General features: G+C 41.4%; 1 protein-coding gene across 1 annotated transcript in view; it reads right to left on the bottom strand.

Moving 5' to 3' along the window:
- Positions 1-3993: 3993 nt before the first annotated feature.
- ahr1b (aryl hydrocarbon receptor 1b) overlaps positions 3994-19385 on the bottom strand; it is a 40543-nt gene continuing 25151 nt past the window's right edge. The window contains exons 5-11 of the mRNA XM_056389542.1: positions 17829-17958; positions 15975-16108; positions 15244-15446; positions 14967-15076; positions 12343-12484; positions 10501-12118; positions 3994-7703 (exon numbers count right to left, since the gene is read on the bottom strand). Coding sequence (XP_056245517.1) covers positions 7554-7703; positions 10501-12118; positions 12343-12484; positions 14967-15076; positions 15244-15446; positions 15975-16108; positions 17829-17958 — 2487 coding nt within the window. The 3' untranslated portion in view covers positions 3994-7553. The remainder of the gene's footprint in view (positions 7704-10500; positions 12119-12342; positions 12485-14966; positions 15077-15243; positions 15447-15974; positions 16109-17828; positions 17959-19385) is intronic.

The following is a 19385-nucleotide window of genomic DNA, read 5'->3' on the forward strand; positions in this document are numbered from 1 at the left end:
AGAGGGCCTCATTAAAACCTTTCTCAAGTCAGTCTTAATGGGAGATTTTGGCCTTTTCTAAATGATAGACCATTTGCATGCTCGCTGACTTGTTCATTGACACTGGAGACTGGCTGTGGTCACTCAGGACAGATTATCACATTAAAAGAATCAGCCTGTTGAATCATTGTCCTCTTGCAATAGTTTCTAACACCTCCTTTCCTTTATTTCATCTCATACAAACATAGTTTTTTTTGGTTTGTTTGTGTTCTTTTGTCAGAATCCTTTCTCTTTGTGTTTTACAGACATGAATTCAGAGGGAGGATCTAAGATGTGTCCTGAAATGAGAGTGAGGAGGTGACATTCAGAAACAGTCCAGAGGAAATGATTTTCCCTCACACCCTTGCAGAAGGTCATGAACCTTAATGTGGAATTTTAAGCCCACTATCTCGCCGCTCTTTTATTGCTGCTGCCCTCTGGTGCCCCTTGTCTCCAGTCCAGTCCTCGCATATTAAAAGGCTGAAAGGAAACACAAAGAAGACTCTCCTAAAGCCTGTACTCAATGGTTTCTAATGCAGAGACTGAGCTGTAACATCCTCATACACTAAAGACTGTTAAGCTCCTTATGATATCATTGCATTATGTTTTAAGTTTGCAGGGATGGAAAGGTAGTGAATTGAACAAAGTGGTAATCTGCTTGATAAGTTCAACAGAAGGGAAGAGAATTGGATTTCAGCTTTACAAACTGTCTCTCTCAGAGAAAGCCAGCAAAACTTTAAAAAAAACTTTTATGGATGAAAGCTGTTCCTTCATTGGATATATAAGGTTATTAATTCTCCAAATGGCCGTTAAAGTGATCCCACAGACCCTGACCCCCCCCCTACAAAACCACTATGAAAATGAGTGTAGTACCCAACACAAACAATAGGGGGCGACTCAGACCAATGATTCTATCTATTTTTTATTTATTTTTTTAAATTTAACTGTTGAAAAGTCAGGTTTCCAGTCCAAAGTATAAATGATACATTTTAATAAACCAAAAAAAGGACAAACAGTAATTATAATGGATTAGAAGAATAATATTACAAACAACTATATTTGAACAGGTGAACATGGGACAACATAAGATATGAGATAACACGAACACGCACCCACATTCTTGTTTTACTATAGTTGTGACATAATGCATTCCCCACCCCACCCCACCATAACATAACAGTGTAAAAACTGTCATCTGTGATCACCTCCACCACCTTGTTTTCCAGTGTTTCTTAAGTCTCATACTTTAGAGCCACAGTGCCCCCCCCCCCCCGCACAGCTGTTTCCACTTACTTACCTGATTAAACCTCTGCGCAGGGCTGTGTGGACGTGTGCCATCTCAATGACTGGTTGACATCTTCACTCCTCACTCTCCTGTTAGTTTTCATGCACCTGCTTCATGAGCTCATGTGTTTCCCAGCACGGCTCCACCCAGTTTCAACCGCGGCAGTAACTGAAAACACCTGTGAGGCTGTGCAGGATTGTGCAGGATTGTGCAGGTCAATGTCATCACACAGCATCTACAATACATCACTGAGACAGGGGTTTCCTGTTCATGGAAAAGCACAGGTGTATTAATAAAATGAATGACAGCAGTATGATATTGTCATGGTTTACTGGGTCAATTGAATTGACCATTGTTAATCGATTGCTTACTTAAGTAAAAATACCAATACCATAATGTAGAAATACTCCATTACAAGTAGGAGTTCTTTTAAAATCTCACATAAATAAAAAGTACAGACATATTAGCAGCAAAATGTAGGCTACTTAAACTGTGCAGGACATTGCCCCCTGTGAGGAGTATATATATATATATTACGTTACGGATGTTATTGGTATATGGATGTTTAAATACATAACCAGCATTTTATTGTTTTAGCTGCTTGAGGTGGAGCTAGTTCTAACTAGGTGAAGCCTACTGCTTGGTATATACTGCAGGTAAGAAAAAAAACACATTTATATTATTGCTTTTACTTAACTTTAAGAGTTTTACTTCCTCCGGCCTCCAACAGTCATTCACAGTAATGTGACAAGGGGCCCAAACAGCTTAAAAAGTTTGGGAACCACTGGTTTAATATGTGACAATGTTCATATAAGATTAACATATTTTAATGTAAAATCTTAATATGAAAAGTGAACAGTATCTGCATCAGTCATATAAATGCAGTGGAGCAAAAACTAGCATGAAAATGGAAACACTCTAGTAAAGAACAATAGTATTTGAGGAAATGTACTTTCCACATCTGGTAACATCTGTCTGCTCTGTAAAAGACCTCTTGTCCACAAGTTCAGCAGCAACTACCCACACCCCCAGTTGTTAATTAAGACATGTGCATTAATGCGTTCCTGCGTGCAGGATGTTTCTCTCTGGGCCTCAAAGGAAGCTCTCTTTCTATGCTCTGTTTGACGTCCCATGAAAACCACAGCGAGGCCATGACAGGCTCAGAGAGGGGGGAAGCAGATGTACTGGGGTGATGATTCACTCGTCCCAGGCAGCAGTTTCCTCTCCCTCCACTTCAGAGAGACTCTAATTGGATAGTTATTATCTAAATATGTCTGCAGTCGGTGCAGCCGACTCGCCCTGACAAATCGCCACACTGAACACTGTATCTGTGACACTGCCCCTCCGGCACATTTACTCCCATTGTTCTTTCTTTTGCCTTGTTAGATCAGAATGACTCAATATGTGTCTTTGCTTATACAAGGAGAGCTCCAGTGCCCCCTCCACCTCCCTCCAACCACCACTCAGCCTCACCCTGGAAATATCCTCCTACGCCCTCAGGAGACGCAAAGTGACATCTCCACTGCGTCTTTCTGACATTCATCTCAAAACCTTCACATTCATTTGCGCTATTATTGGCTTTAACTCGAAAAATAATAATGCATGACTGTATGGAATGTAAATCTTGGATTGCTGATAATAGGATTATACTGTATGTGCTCAACCCTCTGCCTTCTCGTCCGGCCATTAACAATATTCTGCGGCTTGATTTTAAATATTGTAGCAGTGAATCAAGCCAGCCTCGGGTGATTTGTGCTTTACCATATCTATACCTCTGTGGACAAAGATGAAAATAGCGCTGCATTTAAAGAAAACAAAACATCACTTATTTTCAGTGTCACTGATTTGATGCTCTGATTTAAGACGAAAGCAGTAGCAGCAGCATCAGGCTTTTGTGTTGCAGCTTGAAGAGATGTTAGTTAACTGAGTAACTGGAGGTAAATCAGTGATTTTGTAAATGATCAACTAATTTGACTATTGATGACAGATGAGTTGTTTTTTAGTTCAGCAGCTGAATCTTTGATGTAAAATTCTTGGGAACGGTTTGATAAGAAGGAGGAGGTAAATTGGTGTTTCACAGAGACCGCTGAGCAGCTGATGATTAAACTCAGTATTTTACATACACACAGTACTGTATCTGTTTGAATCTGTGACCACTGCCAAGGAGCTTATGATTCTGGTCCTGTCCTGACAAGTTTAGGACATGTGCCGAGGAACAGATGATTAGTTTCTGCTGCAGCTCCAGAGATTTTTTAGTAATAGATTTCTTAAAATTTTGATTCACAGAATTTACTGTGCTCTCAGCCACGCCCCAAACCCCGCCCACCTGGACCCACCATCCAACCTTGCAAGATTTGGTTTCTCTGAGTGTTTACCTGAGGCTCAGAGCCTCCTCTCTTCTGATTGGCTCACCGACCTGTTGTTACTAGAGCTCCAGAGAGAAGCCTGAGAGAGCAGATGTAAAACTACACTGAGATGGTCTTTGGTTCTTAAAACCAAAAATATATCTTCTCATGGATCAACACTTCAAATAAAACACAGAAGTGTAAAATAATATACCTTTAACCTCATGTTGTCGTGGCACGATCGTTGAACTGACTAGTACTTCTAATATTTAAAGGTCATACTCTGCAGCCATGGCGGTGCTTTTGTAACGGTAATATAAAAACTTCTCAGAGTTAATGTGGTAATGATTTATTGATGTTAAAATGCTACACACATATAGCACCTTTACATGTCAGGGGTCCACAGGTAGGAGTCACTGACAAAGGTTGGACACCCCCTGCTGCCGTTTTACTGTCTGAGTGAATACAAAACTGGAGGACTCAGAGAGAAGCAGACGCATGAGTGGTCAGAGTTGTATGCTCGCAAGATGTTTGTGGTTTTTTCCCCGCTGTGATTTGAAGAAATCCTTTTATTTCAAAAGGAAGAAAAAAAACAAACATTTGAAACAAGCAGTCAAAGGACACGGATCAAACCTGCAACATCTACACCTTGTCCTGTTAGCATGTTAACGTTACCGTGGCTAAGCAAAAAGACAAAATTAAACTCTCCAACATTAGAGCCTATTTAACAAGTCTCAGTAGTATGGCACCATTTTCGGGCTGTCATAGAGTCCAGTGTTTTGTGATGAGAGACTATTTACAATTAAAAAAAAAAAAAAAAAAAGAATCAACAAAGGAGTTTGATAAGCATGTGTTTTAAAAATAGTGCTTGAAATGAGTGACTTGACGTAAAACTATGTACATACCTGTATTTGTCAAAGCTGGTTTGCCTTGTTTATATATACACACACATTTTTTTTCACATTGTTAATAAGTCACATTAATCATATTAAATATAGCAAACATTTCTGCTGTAGAAAAAAGAAAGGGAAAGAAACAAAGTCAATCTGAATGACATGTAACCACGTGTGTATCACATTGCAACATAAAACATTACAGCAATAATATTAATACCAACAGTAATGACATTATTTTGAACAATTAAATGGAAATCTCTTTTCAGCATCACCTTCTTGATGAAATAATTCTACTCTGCATCATTTTCCAGTCATTTCACTATGTACAAGAAACATTCAGAACTGTATCCGTCCAGTAAAGATCTCTTTTTAATACTCACATTTGGTTTTTCAGTGTTTGTCATTCTGTAACTACCCCCAAGACCTGAAGTTACTGACCTGATATATCACCAAGTTTGCTACCATTTAAAAGAAAAAGTCTGACATTTTGGGGGAAATATGTTCGTCTTTTAACTCGGGCGACATATCCGGTGAGGAGATCCAGTGTCTTCATCATTGGAACGAGCCATTAGGTCGTTTGTGCAGTTACGTGTTGTTGTTAGGCGTCATCTAGCGGCCGTAGTAATTATGACGGGAGCAGAGGGAAAAGTGCGTTGACGTAATACATTGCGCGACAAAGTCCGCGTCAGAGTGAAAGAATGAGTGAAGAAAACACAGGTGCGCAGTGTTCAATTCTCACGTTAAAGTAGCAGTTTATGTTGTTGGACAAAGTTAACCACGTTGCTATTACTGTAACCATGACAACAGAGATCGTCTAATGTTGAGGAAGTACTTATTTTAACCCATATCACGATCTTTTCCTAAACCTAACCGCGTAGTTTTTTGTGCCTAAACCTAACCAAGCTGTGACCGTTATTACAGTAACCAAGGCAACGGTACGTAGGTACGCCGCTCTCGGATCGGTCCGCGTGTTTATTATTGTAACCATGACAACCAACCATGACGCCCGTCGCCTTAGGGACGATATTTCAGGAGGCACTCGAGGGTTGGAGGACTTGTTGCTTTATAGCCGTCTTCACTGCCTCCGACAAGATGATTTCCTAAGATGTCAGACTTTTCCTTTTAAAAACTCGGGTTTGATTTCACTGTAATGGATTTGGGTCTGGATTCACTGTAAAAAATGAAAAGAATAAGAAAAAAAAAAAAGATTTTGTTGATTCCCTCAGGAGAGCGGGTGCAACTACTGCTTAGCAAGAGAACCACGAAGGATTACATTTTCTTTTTCTATGTTTCTTTTTGTTCAAGAAAATGTCTTACACATCAACTTCAAAACAATCCAGGATGCTTACTTGCTGTAGGACATGAATAAATACAGAAAAATTTAAATTACGTGACTTCTTCTAATCAAGTCAGTTCAACTTTTAACAAAGACCAAAATAAAAAAAAAGAAATAAAACTCATCCAGAGGTCCAAGATTATCAACATTATCAACAACAAAAAAATAATAATTTTAATAATTCAAGTGGAGAAAGATGAAAATGATGACACTAACAATTGTACAGGAGTGTTTGTGCTTGTGAGGACATTAACCTATCACCTGAAATGTACCTCAACGTAAGAATAGAAAATGCAAACTGGTCCAACTTCCATCAGTTGCTTCAAAAAACAAAAAAAAAACAAAAAAAATAAAATAAAAACAGGGTCTGTTGATTTTATAACCCCAGTATCCCTGACTACAGATCTGCATTAAGTGGGTGCCTGAAATAAAGTGCAGGATATTTCTAGCCATAATTTCCATATTCTATACTTTTTTCAAACATACACAGATTAATCTCATTGTTGACGAATGAAACCGTTCAACAAAGAAATCACCGAACACTGAAAGATTACATTCTTGTTGCATGACGAAAAAACTATGAGCGGTGCTGATGTCCTGTCGACTGCTGGTAACCAAAAAAAACAAAAAAAAAACTTGGAGAAACGATGGAGTTACACTGACAGGGTGTGTGGTGTGTGTGTGTGTGTGTGTGTGTGTGTGTGTGTGTTGCATTCAGATACAAAGCAAAGCACATCGTCTGAACCCTGATACCAAATTAGAAGAGTGACAGAACTACATTTGGTGCTTGGTCAGATTGGTCAGACCCTCTCCTTTCTGTTTCTGTACATTCATGAATTCAGTTCATCTGCATCTGTTGGTTTTTGAATCTTACAATTCAAGGCTGCAACTATTTTTATTCTCGATTAATATGCTGATTATTTTCTTGATTGATCGATAAATCGGTTTGTCTGTAAAATGTCACGCAATGCGACTTATTTTGTCCAAATGACAGTTTTAAACTCAAAGATGTTCAATTTAATTAAAGAGAAAGAAAAACAGCAAATCCTGACAGTTGAGAAGCTGGAACCAGGAAATGTTATTAAGTATTTTTGCTTCAAAAAATGACAAAATCTAAATCTAATCCCTTAACCTACTGCAAATGATGGGTTGTATTGAACTTCCAGTGGTAAAGTGGTATCAGTCATTGACCCACCAATAACCCCATCGATCAAAATGTTTCAGGGCTTCACTTCCTCGTGTTATCTTGATCTTTCATGGTACATAAAATATAACACATTCCTGCATGAAATGTCATAAATAGTGAATAATTAAAATCCCAGAGCTATCCAAAATCTAAAATGTGCTTTGTATTAGATCTGAATGCAGATTTATAAAACTCATACCTACCTCTCTGTATCACTTAAAATAAACTCAACTGAGCACTCTTGACTGCATTATTGTAAACAAAGGACTCATATGATAATATGACTTGAAATACAACACAATAATCCCCCCATCACACACACACACGCACGAAAAAAATTCCAAATTCCAAATGAAAGAAAAGAAGAAAAACATAATATAGGCCTACGTTTATTCAGCTTTGTTTGTTGTGGTGTCAAGATGTATAAGGCTGCTCCAGTCATGGTGTGTTTCTGGCCACGAACAGAGGACTGCTCCTGGTCAGACGGTCAGAGGTAGAAGCCCGTGGCTGGTGGGTCGGGGAGGCTGGACAACGTCTCAGGGACGGGCATCTGGACAGCAGGGGGCGCTGGTCCGTTCCCATTGGGCAGAGCACAGCCTCCTGGGTAAGCACTGTTCAGGATGCAGCCGTTCTCCATCTGCGCAGGGAAGAGGACGTCATGAATACAGAGGGCAGGAAGGGATATTATGAAATACGGTCATATATGTATGGAAGTGTACGTCTTAATAGCGATAGTGGCTTCAGGGTTGGAGCACTAATACACGTACTGTACATATGCTTTATCAGCTTGTTCCAGCTCCTCATTGAAGCTATGGAAGAAAATATTGAATTTTTTTACGTCTGCATCATTTAATCAAAAGGAAACTGTTTTATACACATTTCACCCAAATTCAGCCTGATGTATCTGGCATCTTTGCTATTAGACTTTACAATACAGTGGAGTGGGTTTGAACAATGTTTGGCTGCAGTGTGAGGTTGTAATGATTGGATTGGAAAGGAACATTTATTTTGAAAGGAGTATAAGTGTGTATGATGAGTGAAAATTGTGGAAGTGAGAGCAATTTTCAATGATTACAAAAGCTTGAGTATAAAAGCAATAATCATATTTTTTGCTCTAAAAATATCGTCTGCTGCGCCTGCCTGAAAAATCCAACACTTTATAGACTCAACCACAAATCTAAGAACTCAGAGTGGAATTTTTAAACTATTAATTTACACTTAATTGATCACTTTAGCCAAAATCATTCCATCAATGTGGTAGACAAAATAACAGAAAAGCCTGAGTCTAGTTTGATTAATGTGAGTCTAGTTTCAGCAGTAAATCTGAATCTGTTAATTAGTATTTTCGAGCCGAGACACATATAGACATAAACACAGACATACGACTACATCTCAAACTTTCTGTTTAAGAAACTGGTAGAAACTGATGCATCTCATCAGTCCTTAAAATCTCTTGCACCATTGTTTACACATCAAGAGGACCTGACCCCTACAGGCAAGAAACCACAATACATGTAGTAATGAACTTCATGTACTGGATTTACCAAATCCTTTACATCTCCTGTCATCCTGTCTTCAAACACTTAGAAAACAATAGTGCAGCCCGGCCTTTTTTCGTACGTCACAAATAGAAAGAGAGAGGAAGAGAAAAACAAATTGTGCTGACACAACATGTCTTTTCCATTTTTGGATCCTGAGTAATGAACCTAAATAAACCAAACACAGATGTAGAACAAGCACAGCTCCGTGCCTGTTCTGTAAGAGGACCTATTATGCTCATTTCCAGCTCTATATTGTTATTCTGGTACTCCGCTAGAGAAGCTTTGCATGACACACAGTTTAAGTAAAACTCCTTATTTATCTGAAAGTTATGCAGCCCCTCAGTCGAGACTGACTGACACAGACCATATTAGCTCAGGCCACTTTCTTGTGATTGGCCAAAGCCTGCTGAGGGGCAGCACCTAGCACATGACAGAAAATAAAATAATCTTTACATTTCTGCCTTGGATTGACCTATTCTCTTATTCTGGCACACAGTGTTAGGGGAGCAATGACTAATCTGATTTGATTCAATTTTGATCCATTTACCAAGGGTTTAATGGACTTTAGTCAAAGTTGAACCAGCATTAGTCTCATTATTTAATATCCACACATCGTAGTTCTATTTCATAGCTTGAAATACTTATAATGAGAATAAAAAGATGTACATTCATGTGCACTAGCTTTGAATGGAGGGAATAAATGAGTGAACAAGTCCTAAACAATTTAGCTGCTGATACCTCCTGACGTGAGTAGGAGTCACAATAAGATACTCACAAAACACACTGCCCTTTATAATAATGAATCCAAGGACTGACAATAAGCAGAACAGTTTTATCTGTGTGATAAAGTGAGGTTCGCCTGCACATACATTACAATACAGCATAACAAATGAATGAAGGAATATTGGCGCATTAATCAAACGTATCACAGGCGTGTTTCAGGATTCTGAATGTTGTGGACATGTGAAAATGACAGTGAGGTGTTCATCTTAATTAGAAGGTTCCTTTTGTGATGAGCATGAATTAAATCTGCAAATGTCACAGCTGCCTGCCAATAAGAATCTGTATTAAATGTTGACAGTTTATCATTAGGAGGCTGCAGTTGGACATTTTGGCATAACCATTAGAGTAAAGGTCAGAGTGTGAGTAAATTATCAGTCATCTGCTGTGTGTCAGGATCATCGACAGCAAATATCACAACAACTGGGCATTAATATGTGGTAAAGTCAAAGTGGAAAATCTGAGCTGCTGTTGGTGTTGGATGAAAATACTGCAGATCAGCACGGTCACTAGAAGGCGTCCTCTGGGGATCACTGTAATACACTGAGGACCAAAGTAAGGCTGCAACTCATGATTATTACTCTGTATGATTTTCTCAATTCATCGATAAAGATGTGTACAACATCAGAAAACTGAAAAATGCCCATCACAATATCCTGGAGAGTCTCGTTTTGTCCAACCAACGGCCAAAAAACCCACAATATTCATTTTAATATAATGTTAGACCCAGAAATGCAGTAAAATGTCACTTTTGACAACCTGGAAATAACAAACATTTGGGATTTTTTTTTGAAAAATGACTTAAAACTATTTTGATGCTCAGTTACTTACTGAGCATCAAAATAGTTTTCTTTAGACTGATTAATCGATTAATTTTTGCAGCTCTAGACCAAAGTATTGAACTTTAAAAAGAGGAAAAAAAGTTAAACACATGTTGATAATAACATATGTTTTTTTGCAAAGAACCATTTCCCCAGTGGTGAAGAGCATGAGGATGCAGTTGAAAGCTCCATAAAGGCAGTAAGTATACATACTGAACACCCAAACTCAAACTGTTTTAGCTAGCTGTGATTTCATTGTCATAACAGCGTGTCAGTGTTTCAGTGACCTCACCTTACTATGATTGGGCTCATGAGGCATCTCCGAGGTCACCATGTGGCCGTAGTGGTCCAGCTGCCGGCAGGGCTTGCCCACTCCCAGGATCTGCTCCAGGGAGGCGTTGGGGGGCGGGCACTGCGACAGGCTGGAGATGACCTGGGCCAAAGGAACCGGGATTTGCTCCTGTTGCCGTTTGTGGTTCATCCCCTGGAAGGATGAGACCATGGACTCGGCCCCGTGCTGCTGCCCGCTACGCCCAAGCAAACCACTTCCACTGATAGTGTAATCTGCATTGTCAATGTCAGGCATACTATAATCCATGCAAGAATCTAGTGAGGTGTTTGTAAGAGGTTTTTGGCTGTTATCAAGGCAGGGGTTGCTGCCCAGACTCTCACTGAATCCGAAGTCCTGCCACTGGGATTTCCCGGCTGAATGCTCCGTGCTGGAGATGCCGCACAGTCCGTTGAGGTTGGCCGCCTTCTGTTTGGCATGGCACTGCTGCGAGCCCTGGTTCTGCATCCTCGGTTGCTTCTGCTGAAGGTAGCGTTGATGTGTCTGCTGCTGATGGAGCTCGCCATCCAGCTCTGAGGCCTTGCCATTGAAAATAGTCTGTTGTTTGTTAAAGGGGTCCAGTTGTATCCCTGCACTGGTGAGAATGTCTTGGGCAGTCCACTGTCCGTTGGGAATAGATTGATTTTGCCCCAGCAGTTCTCCGTTGACTATCGTGTTTGCCAAGTGGTCGCTCTGTTGACCCCAGTCATGTGCTACTTTACCTGTTCGCATGTTGAGGTGCTGTTGCATCTGCTGGGACAGCTGGACGATGGGAGCCTGCCCCACCAGGGGAGGCTTATGGTGAGGAAACTGCATTTGCACGTTAGCGTCAGAGGTGGGATTACTTTCAGGTAGTGACAGTGTTGTGGCTGTCGCTGAGGACGTACTAGGAGGCACCTGTCCTCCGTGCTCTGCGGAATCAGTCTTTCCCTCTATGGAGTCGTAGATATATGAAAGGATCTCGTCATTCGTCAGCAGGTCGTCCAAAGTGGGCACGCGTTCGGGGTCCATCTCAACTCTGATCATCCGCTCATCCAGCAACAGCAGCTCCAGGTCCTCAGCACTCAGCCCCAACCCCTCCAGAGCTCCGAATAGCTCACCGTTTGAACACCCGCCCTCGTCTGCGTCCACAACACCTTGGCTTTCCAAGGAGAGGGAGTCCAGAGTGGCAAGCAGTGGGTCGAAGCTTGTGTTTGGCTCTGTGATGCCTGGAACTACCATGCCGTTGCTTGGCTCGTCCCAGCTTCTGTGCAAGCTGGAAGGTGGTTCGGAGTCAGAGAAGCCCATCTGCTCTCCAAAAAAGCTGCTGTGGAAGGACATTTTGGGCTCCAGAGCGGGCTGGCAAACGTACACCGACTCATCCTGACTCATTAACGCCCCCAGGAGGGAGCCAGGGTCCAGACCATCCCTCAGCAGCCTGTCAGTCCGGCTCTTCTTCGACTTGCTACCGTTTTTCTCCAGGCTTCCATCTCTAAAGCCTGCAATGGGATGGTTGGACTGGTAGAGTAGAGCCTCACCTGTAGCGTAGGTAAAGGGTAGATGCATGGAGCGCTTGCGCAAGTGCTCTCCTCCCTCTTCATCCCTACAATGACAGAACACATAATTATCATCTGGAGATCTCACCACGGTATCAACGTTTCCTGCTTGTGTTTGGTTCTTACCCGCTTTCTCGTGATTGAAGGTGTTTGTAAGTGTCACAAATGTTTAAAAATGTGTCATCACATAACGTCATCACATAAAGCATGCTTCCCTCTTGGGATAAACTCTTAAAATCTTTGCATAAATCAAGGGATCATAGGAACATACAAAAGAGGCCTCTGGGTGGCGATGATGTAGTCTGGTTTGCCATTCTTGTACACCAGCCTGGCATTGGCCTGGACCCATTTCCAGCGATTCTCCTTGGTGAGGAGCCTGAACACAGTCAGACCACTCTCTCCAGTCTTCATCACTACACAATATGGAGCACAAACACAGTTATAATGAGTGAACTTTGTAAGAAAATTAACATTGCCGAAAGCACTTTTTCATTTCAGCAAGGACAGAGTCAAGAGCTGTTGGTAGAGGGGTAGAAACTCAATGGCTGTAAATCCAAAAAAGGTTGCGTTATTTAAGTGTCCAAACTATACAACTGAGCATGTTGATGGAATTTCATACCAAAGTAAAAAAAAGAGAGACTTAACATTAATGAATGAAACTCTCTCTGGATTCTAGTCCTAGAACCTTAATAGAAGTACAGGTAAAACGCTGGAGTCCTTAATATTACTGGAAGTCTCCATCGCCCCGACATTTCAAGAGGTGGCTCAACAAGATGCTTTCTATTGCTAGGATGGAACAGATTCGTTATAGCAAACAGCACTCACAAAGGTTTTTCCAGAAGGTGTGGAAGCCATTTTTGACAATGCTCGATGAGACCCAACTACTAGTCTGTGTAATCTCTGTCTTAATCTATATACTATACTGATAGTCTAGCTCCTCCGCCCATGTTCTTTTGTCTTATTTATGTCTGTTTTCTTGTTCAGTTCTGTTTTGCACTCTAGTTTTGTCATGTATGATTCTCCTGGCGGACAGGGGCAGTTTCCTATCTCACCTGTTTATTTTTTGATACCTTTCTCCTTGGAGTCTCTTTGTCAACTTGTGTAATTGTACTGTGTGCTTCGTCTATTGTGTTTGTTGTGTCGTGTGTGCTTGTACTAATTGTTGTACTAGTTGCTGATGGCGAGTTAAGGTCACCAGAAACATTAGCAGTCATCTCTAGGAACCATGAGTATCAACAGGAACCTTGAGGAAACCTTTGGATGAACGTGAACCAAAGTGTTTGATTGACGACCCAACTGACTGACATCCTCTCAGGAGTTATTAGTTATTACAAATATTTTCAGTAATGTGCTTCCACTGCTTTATATTACAAATTACTCACTGGTTGGATCATGGGGACTTACACAAGATCATCTTGATATAAAAAATGCCTTAAGCCTCCAGCAAAACTCCAGAACTTTATTAGACCAACACATTTCAGCTTGTGGCCTTAATCAGGGTCATCACAAAACATATCACAAGTAACATGTACTTAAGACAGGTATGAGAAGAGAAAATATAAAACAGCTTATCATATGTGGACATACACATCTCTGCCTATGGGGCTTCTTCAAAGATAAGTTGGGCCTGTGGTCATGTGGCTTCAGGCCAATCGTCGTCTCAGGCTGGTGGGGAATGTCCAAAGAGGACATGGGTGCCACTGTGTTTAGTGCACAGTCTGGAGAAGTGCACCTTAAGGGTTGTAAAAAAGGGACCTTGTCCTAAAATGTGTCCATGTGATGGGGCAAAGCCACCCTCCCCAACTTTGCTTACTTTGTGTCTTCCCTTTAGCCCTATGTCAGAATCCATAAACCTGGTGCTCCGTCATCCTTTTGTACAATTTTGAGAAGGATGAAAAGTAAATTTGGAAGGTGAGTAAAGCCACAAACCCGACTCTAACATGATATAAAGTCAGGCTGAATGGAAGAGACCAGATCAGAGAGTTTGTGCTGGGAAGAGGGCACCAAGCATGCAAGGTGTTAAAGACAAAAATGAATACAAAGATAATCGGCAAACCCTGATCCTTGCGCTCCAGTGACGAGAGAGCGGTCGGTAACATATCTGTGCTCTGAAGTGTTTGTGTGTCGCCACTGTTGTATGGATCATCTCTGATGTTTTGCTCATGCAGTGGATTTGTGGGCCCTATCCTCTCCTCTGGCAGCTCTGCAGCTTTGCTCAATCTGCTCCATAATCCAGCAGGATTACTTGTGAAAGCTGTCTGAACTCTCTGACCAGGTTCAACAGGACCTCTTCAACTTTTTTTTTTTTTTTTTTTTTGGCAGGACTGAATCTAAAATAGCAGCATGGCTCTGTCATATAAACAGCAAAGACTAACCATTTCTTATTACATTAGAAAACAGCTTCAGACCTCATAACAACCACCTCTTTTGTGCCACCTTAACCCTGTGTTAACATGCAGCCAGCTTCATTGTAAAGACAGCAGTATAGAGGATTATGCTCTTTTCAGAATCGTATAAAATCTGATAAACTGCTACTTGTGTGTCTTTGAGAGTAGTTGATACCTTTGATATCTTTGGGTTTTTTTTATTGTTACCCAATAAAGTTTCCTTAAATGTTTCCCCATTTCTTCTTGTCTGCTCCTGTCTAATAAAAATAAAATACCGCCAAAAAATACTTAAAAGACATGGTGAATGACCCTCTCATTTTGTTGTTTATTTTCACTGAGCTGATGCTGACCAGTTGATCTGGAAGTGGCAGTGAAGTTAAAGACTGAATAGAACAAGTGCACAAAGTGAATGACGTCAATAAAAAAACATTTTCCTGGCGTCAAATTCTGCCTAAATATATTTTGAAGAAGGGTTTTATAGCTTGGTTGGCACGGTGACACAACTTACTTCTGACATGGTTCTCTGCACAGTACAACATATCTGCTGCATGGATGAACTGGTAGCCGGATCCTCGTACGCGCAGCTCAGCCTCTGTGTACCCCAAAACTATCTTCCCCCTGTGCAAAAAGACAATAAGTTACTCATCATTGATCATATATGACTGAACTAGTGAACAACTTCATAGGATGTAACATTAAGTTCTGAATTTACTGCTTTAGCCTCCCAAAAACAACCATCTCAACGAGCCAAGTGGCAGTCAACAGTAAAACAGAAGTTTCATTACTTTGCATCGCAGGCCAAGGGTGTGAAGTCCAGCTTGTGTTTGGTTCTGAAGATCATGTTCTTGGTCCTGATCTCCAGGATGGACGGAGGCTGCAGAGGAGTGGCGATGGCAAAGAGGGCGAGCTGCGGCGGCGCCTTCCCTCCGTTCTCTTGCCGCTGGTTCTGTCCGTGCAGGAACTTGAGCCGGCCCTGGATGTTCAAAGCCTGGAAAGCAGTTTAGAACCGTTTTTCAAATGTGCAAATATCTGAGAGGCCCATTCATTCATTTGCACAAAATAATACAAAGTAGGCGCTAATCATAGCAAGGCGTTACTCTGACTGACGTGTCCTCGGGTATCACTGGAGTGTGTTTTAGGAAAATATCCCCCATCCCCTTTGCCTGTGTCAGATTGGTTTGACTACTCTACTGTAAGTCTGTGACACCCATTGCCTTCAGCTTAATCCAGTTCTCTGCTTTTCATCCATATGCTCACTACGCCCACAACACTTTGCTTTTTTTTTTTTTTTTTTACCAAAATGTCACTAAAAATACTGATTCACTCTCAATCCTTCTCTCAGCCTGAAGCTATTTTTTAAACCTTTGAAGCATTTAAAAAGACCATGTTCTTCTTCATGTCTCTTAAAAGCGTTAAATGACTGACTGTAGTAGTATTTTCTGTGATCTACAAAGCGACGCGTCTCACTGAGACAAATCCAAGTTTCCTCTCAGTCGCTGTGTGACGCGTGACCTACCAGGAAGCCGGAGGAGTTGTCCAGCAGGCAGCGGAACCGACACACGAAGCTCCTCTCCAGGAAGGACGAGTTTTCAGGGGGAAGCTGTTCGGGGTTGTAGGTGACCAGAGCGGAGCTGCTGTCAGGTTCCATATCTGTGGGAAACAAAATATGAGCCACAATGATTATTCAGTTTTAATGTGAGAATCTGGTGTTAAAACTGCAGCAGAAGTAACAATTTAATTATATTTATGGACAATATTTTATATGTTTATTCTACAAGGACTATGATTCTTCATGTGACAGTGGTACTGTGGATGTTTACTGGACATTTGTGTGTGTGTGTGTGTGTGTGTGTGTGTGTGTGGAGTTGATATATTTGTTAGTTGTTTTTCTTCTCTCCTCTGTTTAGTGCAGGTTGGAGACTGTTGAGTTTTCATATTGTAGAATTATGAGAAGTAATAAAACTAAAGCCATACTTTTTTTTTTTTTTTTTTAAAAACTACAAAATGTTTAATTCACTCAGAAAAACACATCTTTGTATCAGTCTATAGCTGCAACAGCAGGTTGTCCACTAATCAGAAGGTTGGTGGTTCGATCCCCGGCTCTTCCAGGTCGCATGTCGATTCAGATTCCTCCAGTTCATATATTACACATCATGGTCTCATATTACAGAACTTAAGTAAGTTTAACGGTATCTTTATTAATATTTTCTTGAATATGCACTGAACTCCTCGACAGTGTCATCTTCATGTGCCACAGTAATACAGTGTTTCCTGATTTATTGTCTGTTGTTTTACCTTCATAATGTCATAACTGTGACATTGACCTGGCTTCAAGCTGCCGCCTGTATTTATGCTTATGCTTTAATGTTGTCTCATATCATCAGCTGCCGTCCACTGTACAAAATACACTTATGTAATGATGTCTTGAGCTAGATCTGACCTAACACACCAAGTGACTGCATTTGTTGTAGCTACGGAGGGGTGGAGGGGGGGGTCGGTGCAGGAGCGGGTGAGCTGTGTCAGGGGCTGTAGGTCTTAACCTAAACACATTGCTCAGAACCAAAGCACACAGACATAAGCATCTTAAAACCCAAGTACAGATCTGGGACCAGTTCACCTCATAAGCCACAGTGAAGATTACAGGGTCATGTGACCTGACCTGAGGATGGTCTTACAGTTTAATGCCTCAACTGTGTGTACTTAACCCTCTGATATTGATGTCCAAACTCTCTCTCTCTCTCTCACACACACACACACACACTCTCTCTCTCTCTCACACACACACACACACTCTCTCTCACACACACACACACACACACACGTGCGTGCGCACACACACTGAGGGCTGCAGAAGAGTGCAGCACATTCAGCAGTGCTACAGATTTTTGGGATGAAACTGCAGAAAGAAGATTCAAATCTTCCTATTAAATATTTAAACTCCGTGTTTTTAGAAGCACAGGAAGTTTTACTGAAAGACGTTTTTGATTGGACGAAAACCTGGACACCTGTTCACAGTGCATGTAAGGTCAAACCAGCTTCCAGGCTGCAGTGCAATATAGTGTCTGTGCATATGCAAATAAAATGTGCATGACCTCCAACAGCTTGCAGTTCCCAGGCTGCACAGTGTTTCTTCACATGGTCAGGGTTAGATGTTTCTATGCAAATGTTTCTGATTTATTTGCATAGAAACATCAAATTCAGAAACACTGTTCAAGCTCAAGTCAAATATTGTTCAACCTTTAAGTGACAACTCCTTGATTTGGTGTGTTGTTTCCACTTCAGACCAGAGTATCCAGTCCAAACAGGACCTCACGGTTCTGTCGTGGTTGTAATGAAAGGCTCATGTAGGGAGGGAGGAAGGAGGGATCACCTTGGGGGGAGTCCTGGGTAACGGCAGACGCAGCGGCAGGAGGATTCAGAGCCCAGTGCAAGTTTCTCCTGAGCTCCTGCTGGTCCTCTGTGTGGACCAGCTCATACACACTCTGGTGCATCACGTCCGTCTGAGAGGAGAGAAGAGACGGAGAATCAGCCCATTACATAGAGACACAGGTTAAATTATACACCTGAAAAAGAAATGGGAGTCATCATTGTTTACAAAGGTCAGTCATTATGTACCTGATATTAATAATCCAAAAGCAACAAATCCATAATAAAAATATGAATTATATTATCCCAGTGACCAGACTTACGTTTTATTAAATAATTATGCATCTCTTTACACCGATGCCCCTGCAGGGGAAATTAATCTTTTCTTATGTCGCTATCAATGAGCTGATTCAATCTTTTACAGCCAACACTTGCTGCTAAGTGGCTTTCAAGATAATGACAAACAAATGGGTTTATATTAAATTACTTCAGAATTCAACTCCTTTTTTCCTTTATGTGAAAACACTCTAAGGCGACATCAACAATGATTTGTTTTAGTTTCAAAATGCATCACTTCTGTTGTGTTTACGCCACACTCACTACCCTAAAACGCCCAGTGTACATGAATGGTCATGTGATATGAGTTTTCCGGTGTGTTAGTATGGACGGAGATCGTTTCTGCTACGGAGCTAAAACGCTCGACCGGACGAAGATCGGTTTGTTTTAAAGCACCGTTTTAAAAAGAAAATTCATGAGCGTGGATGTAGCTTAAGCCTTACGTCATATCCAGTAGTTTGTGTCCTATGTGACTGTTTCTTTAAATGATGAATAAAAACTACAAAAAGGTTAAAACTTCTATGGATATCTGCCGACAAACTTCACTTCAGCTGTTCGTTGTCTTGGCAGGTCAATGTTAGCATGTTCACTGTAGCTGCCAGGAGTTGCTGTGGGGTTTGTAGTGAAGAGCTGTTCAGTGGTTGACACAGTGTTTCTGGGTGGTTACTGTTCAGGTCGTTGCTAAATACTCACTAAGGCATTATTAGATGGTTATAAGGGTTTTTCTGGATGTTCTCATTGTGTTGCACGTTATGGATATTCTGGGTAGTTGCTAGAGAGGAGCTACTAGCTAACTCGGTGTGCTACTCTAATGCTCCTGCAGAGGTAGTGCTATTTTTAGTGGTAGGCTAGTGCAGCAGCCGTGTCAGTATTAGTAGCAGCTGTCACATGTGGCTCCAGCAGTTTGCATGAGGAAAGTTTCTCCGAAACATTGCGTTCAAAAGCAAAGTTCCCTTTTTGGATGGCTACCGAAAGTCAGGAAAGGTGCACTCAGCCGAGGCTCCGTGTGTGCTGCTCAGCTGAGCTGCAGGGCAGAGATGTGTTGCTCAAAGCAGCTCACTCCTGCGACTAGTGGTTTCTACAAAAGGCCAAGCTATAAATAGGTCAGGTCTTTTTTTGCTGCTGTTTTGAGCCTCTGACTCTGCACCATGCAGGGAGTAGACCGATGCATCGAGCAAGACCCCCGAGCTGCTCCCAGCAGATGTTGCACGCAAGCCGTCCATCG

This window comes from Seriola aureovittata, chromosome 11 (genome assembly GCF_021018895.1).
Source record: "Seriola aureovittata isolate HTS-2021-v1 ecotype China chromosome 11, ASM2101889v1, whole genome shotgun sequence".
NCBI classification, from domain to species: Eukaryota; Metazoa; Chordata; class Actinopteri; order Carangiformes; family Carangidae; genus Seriola; species Seriola aureovittata.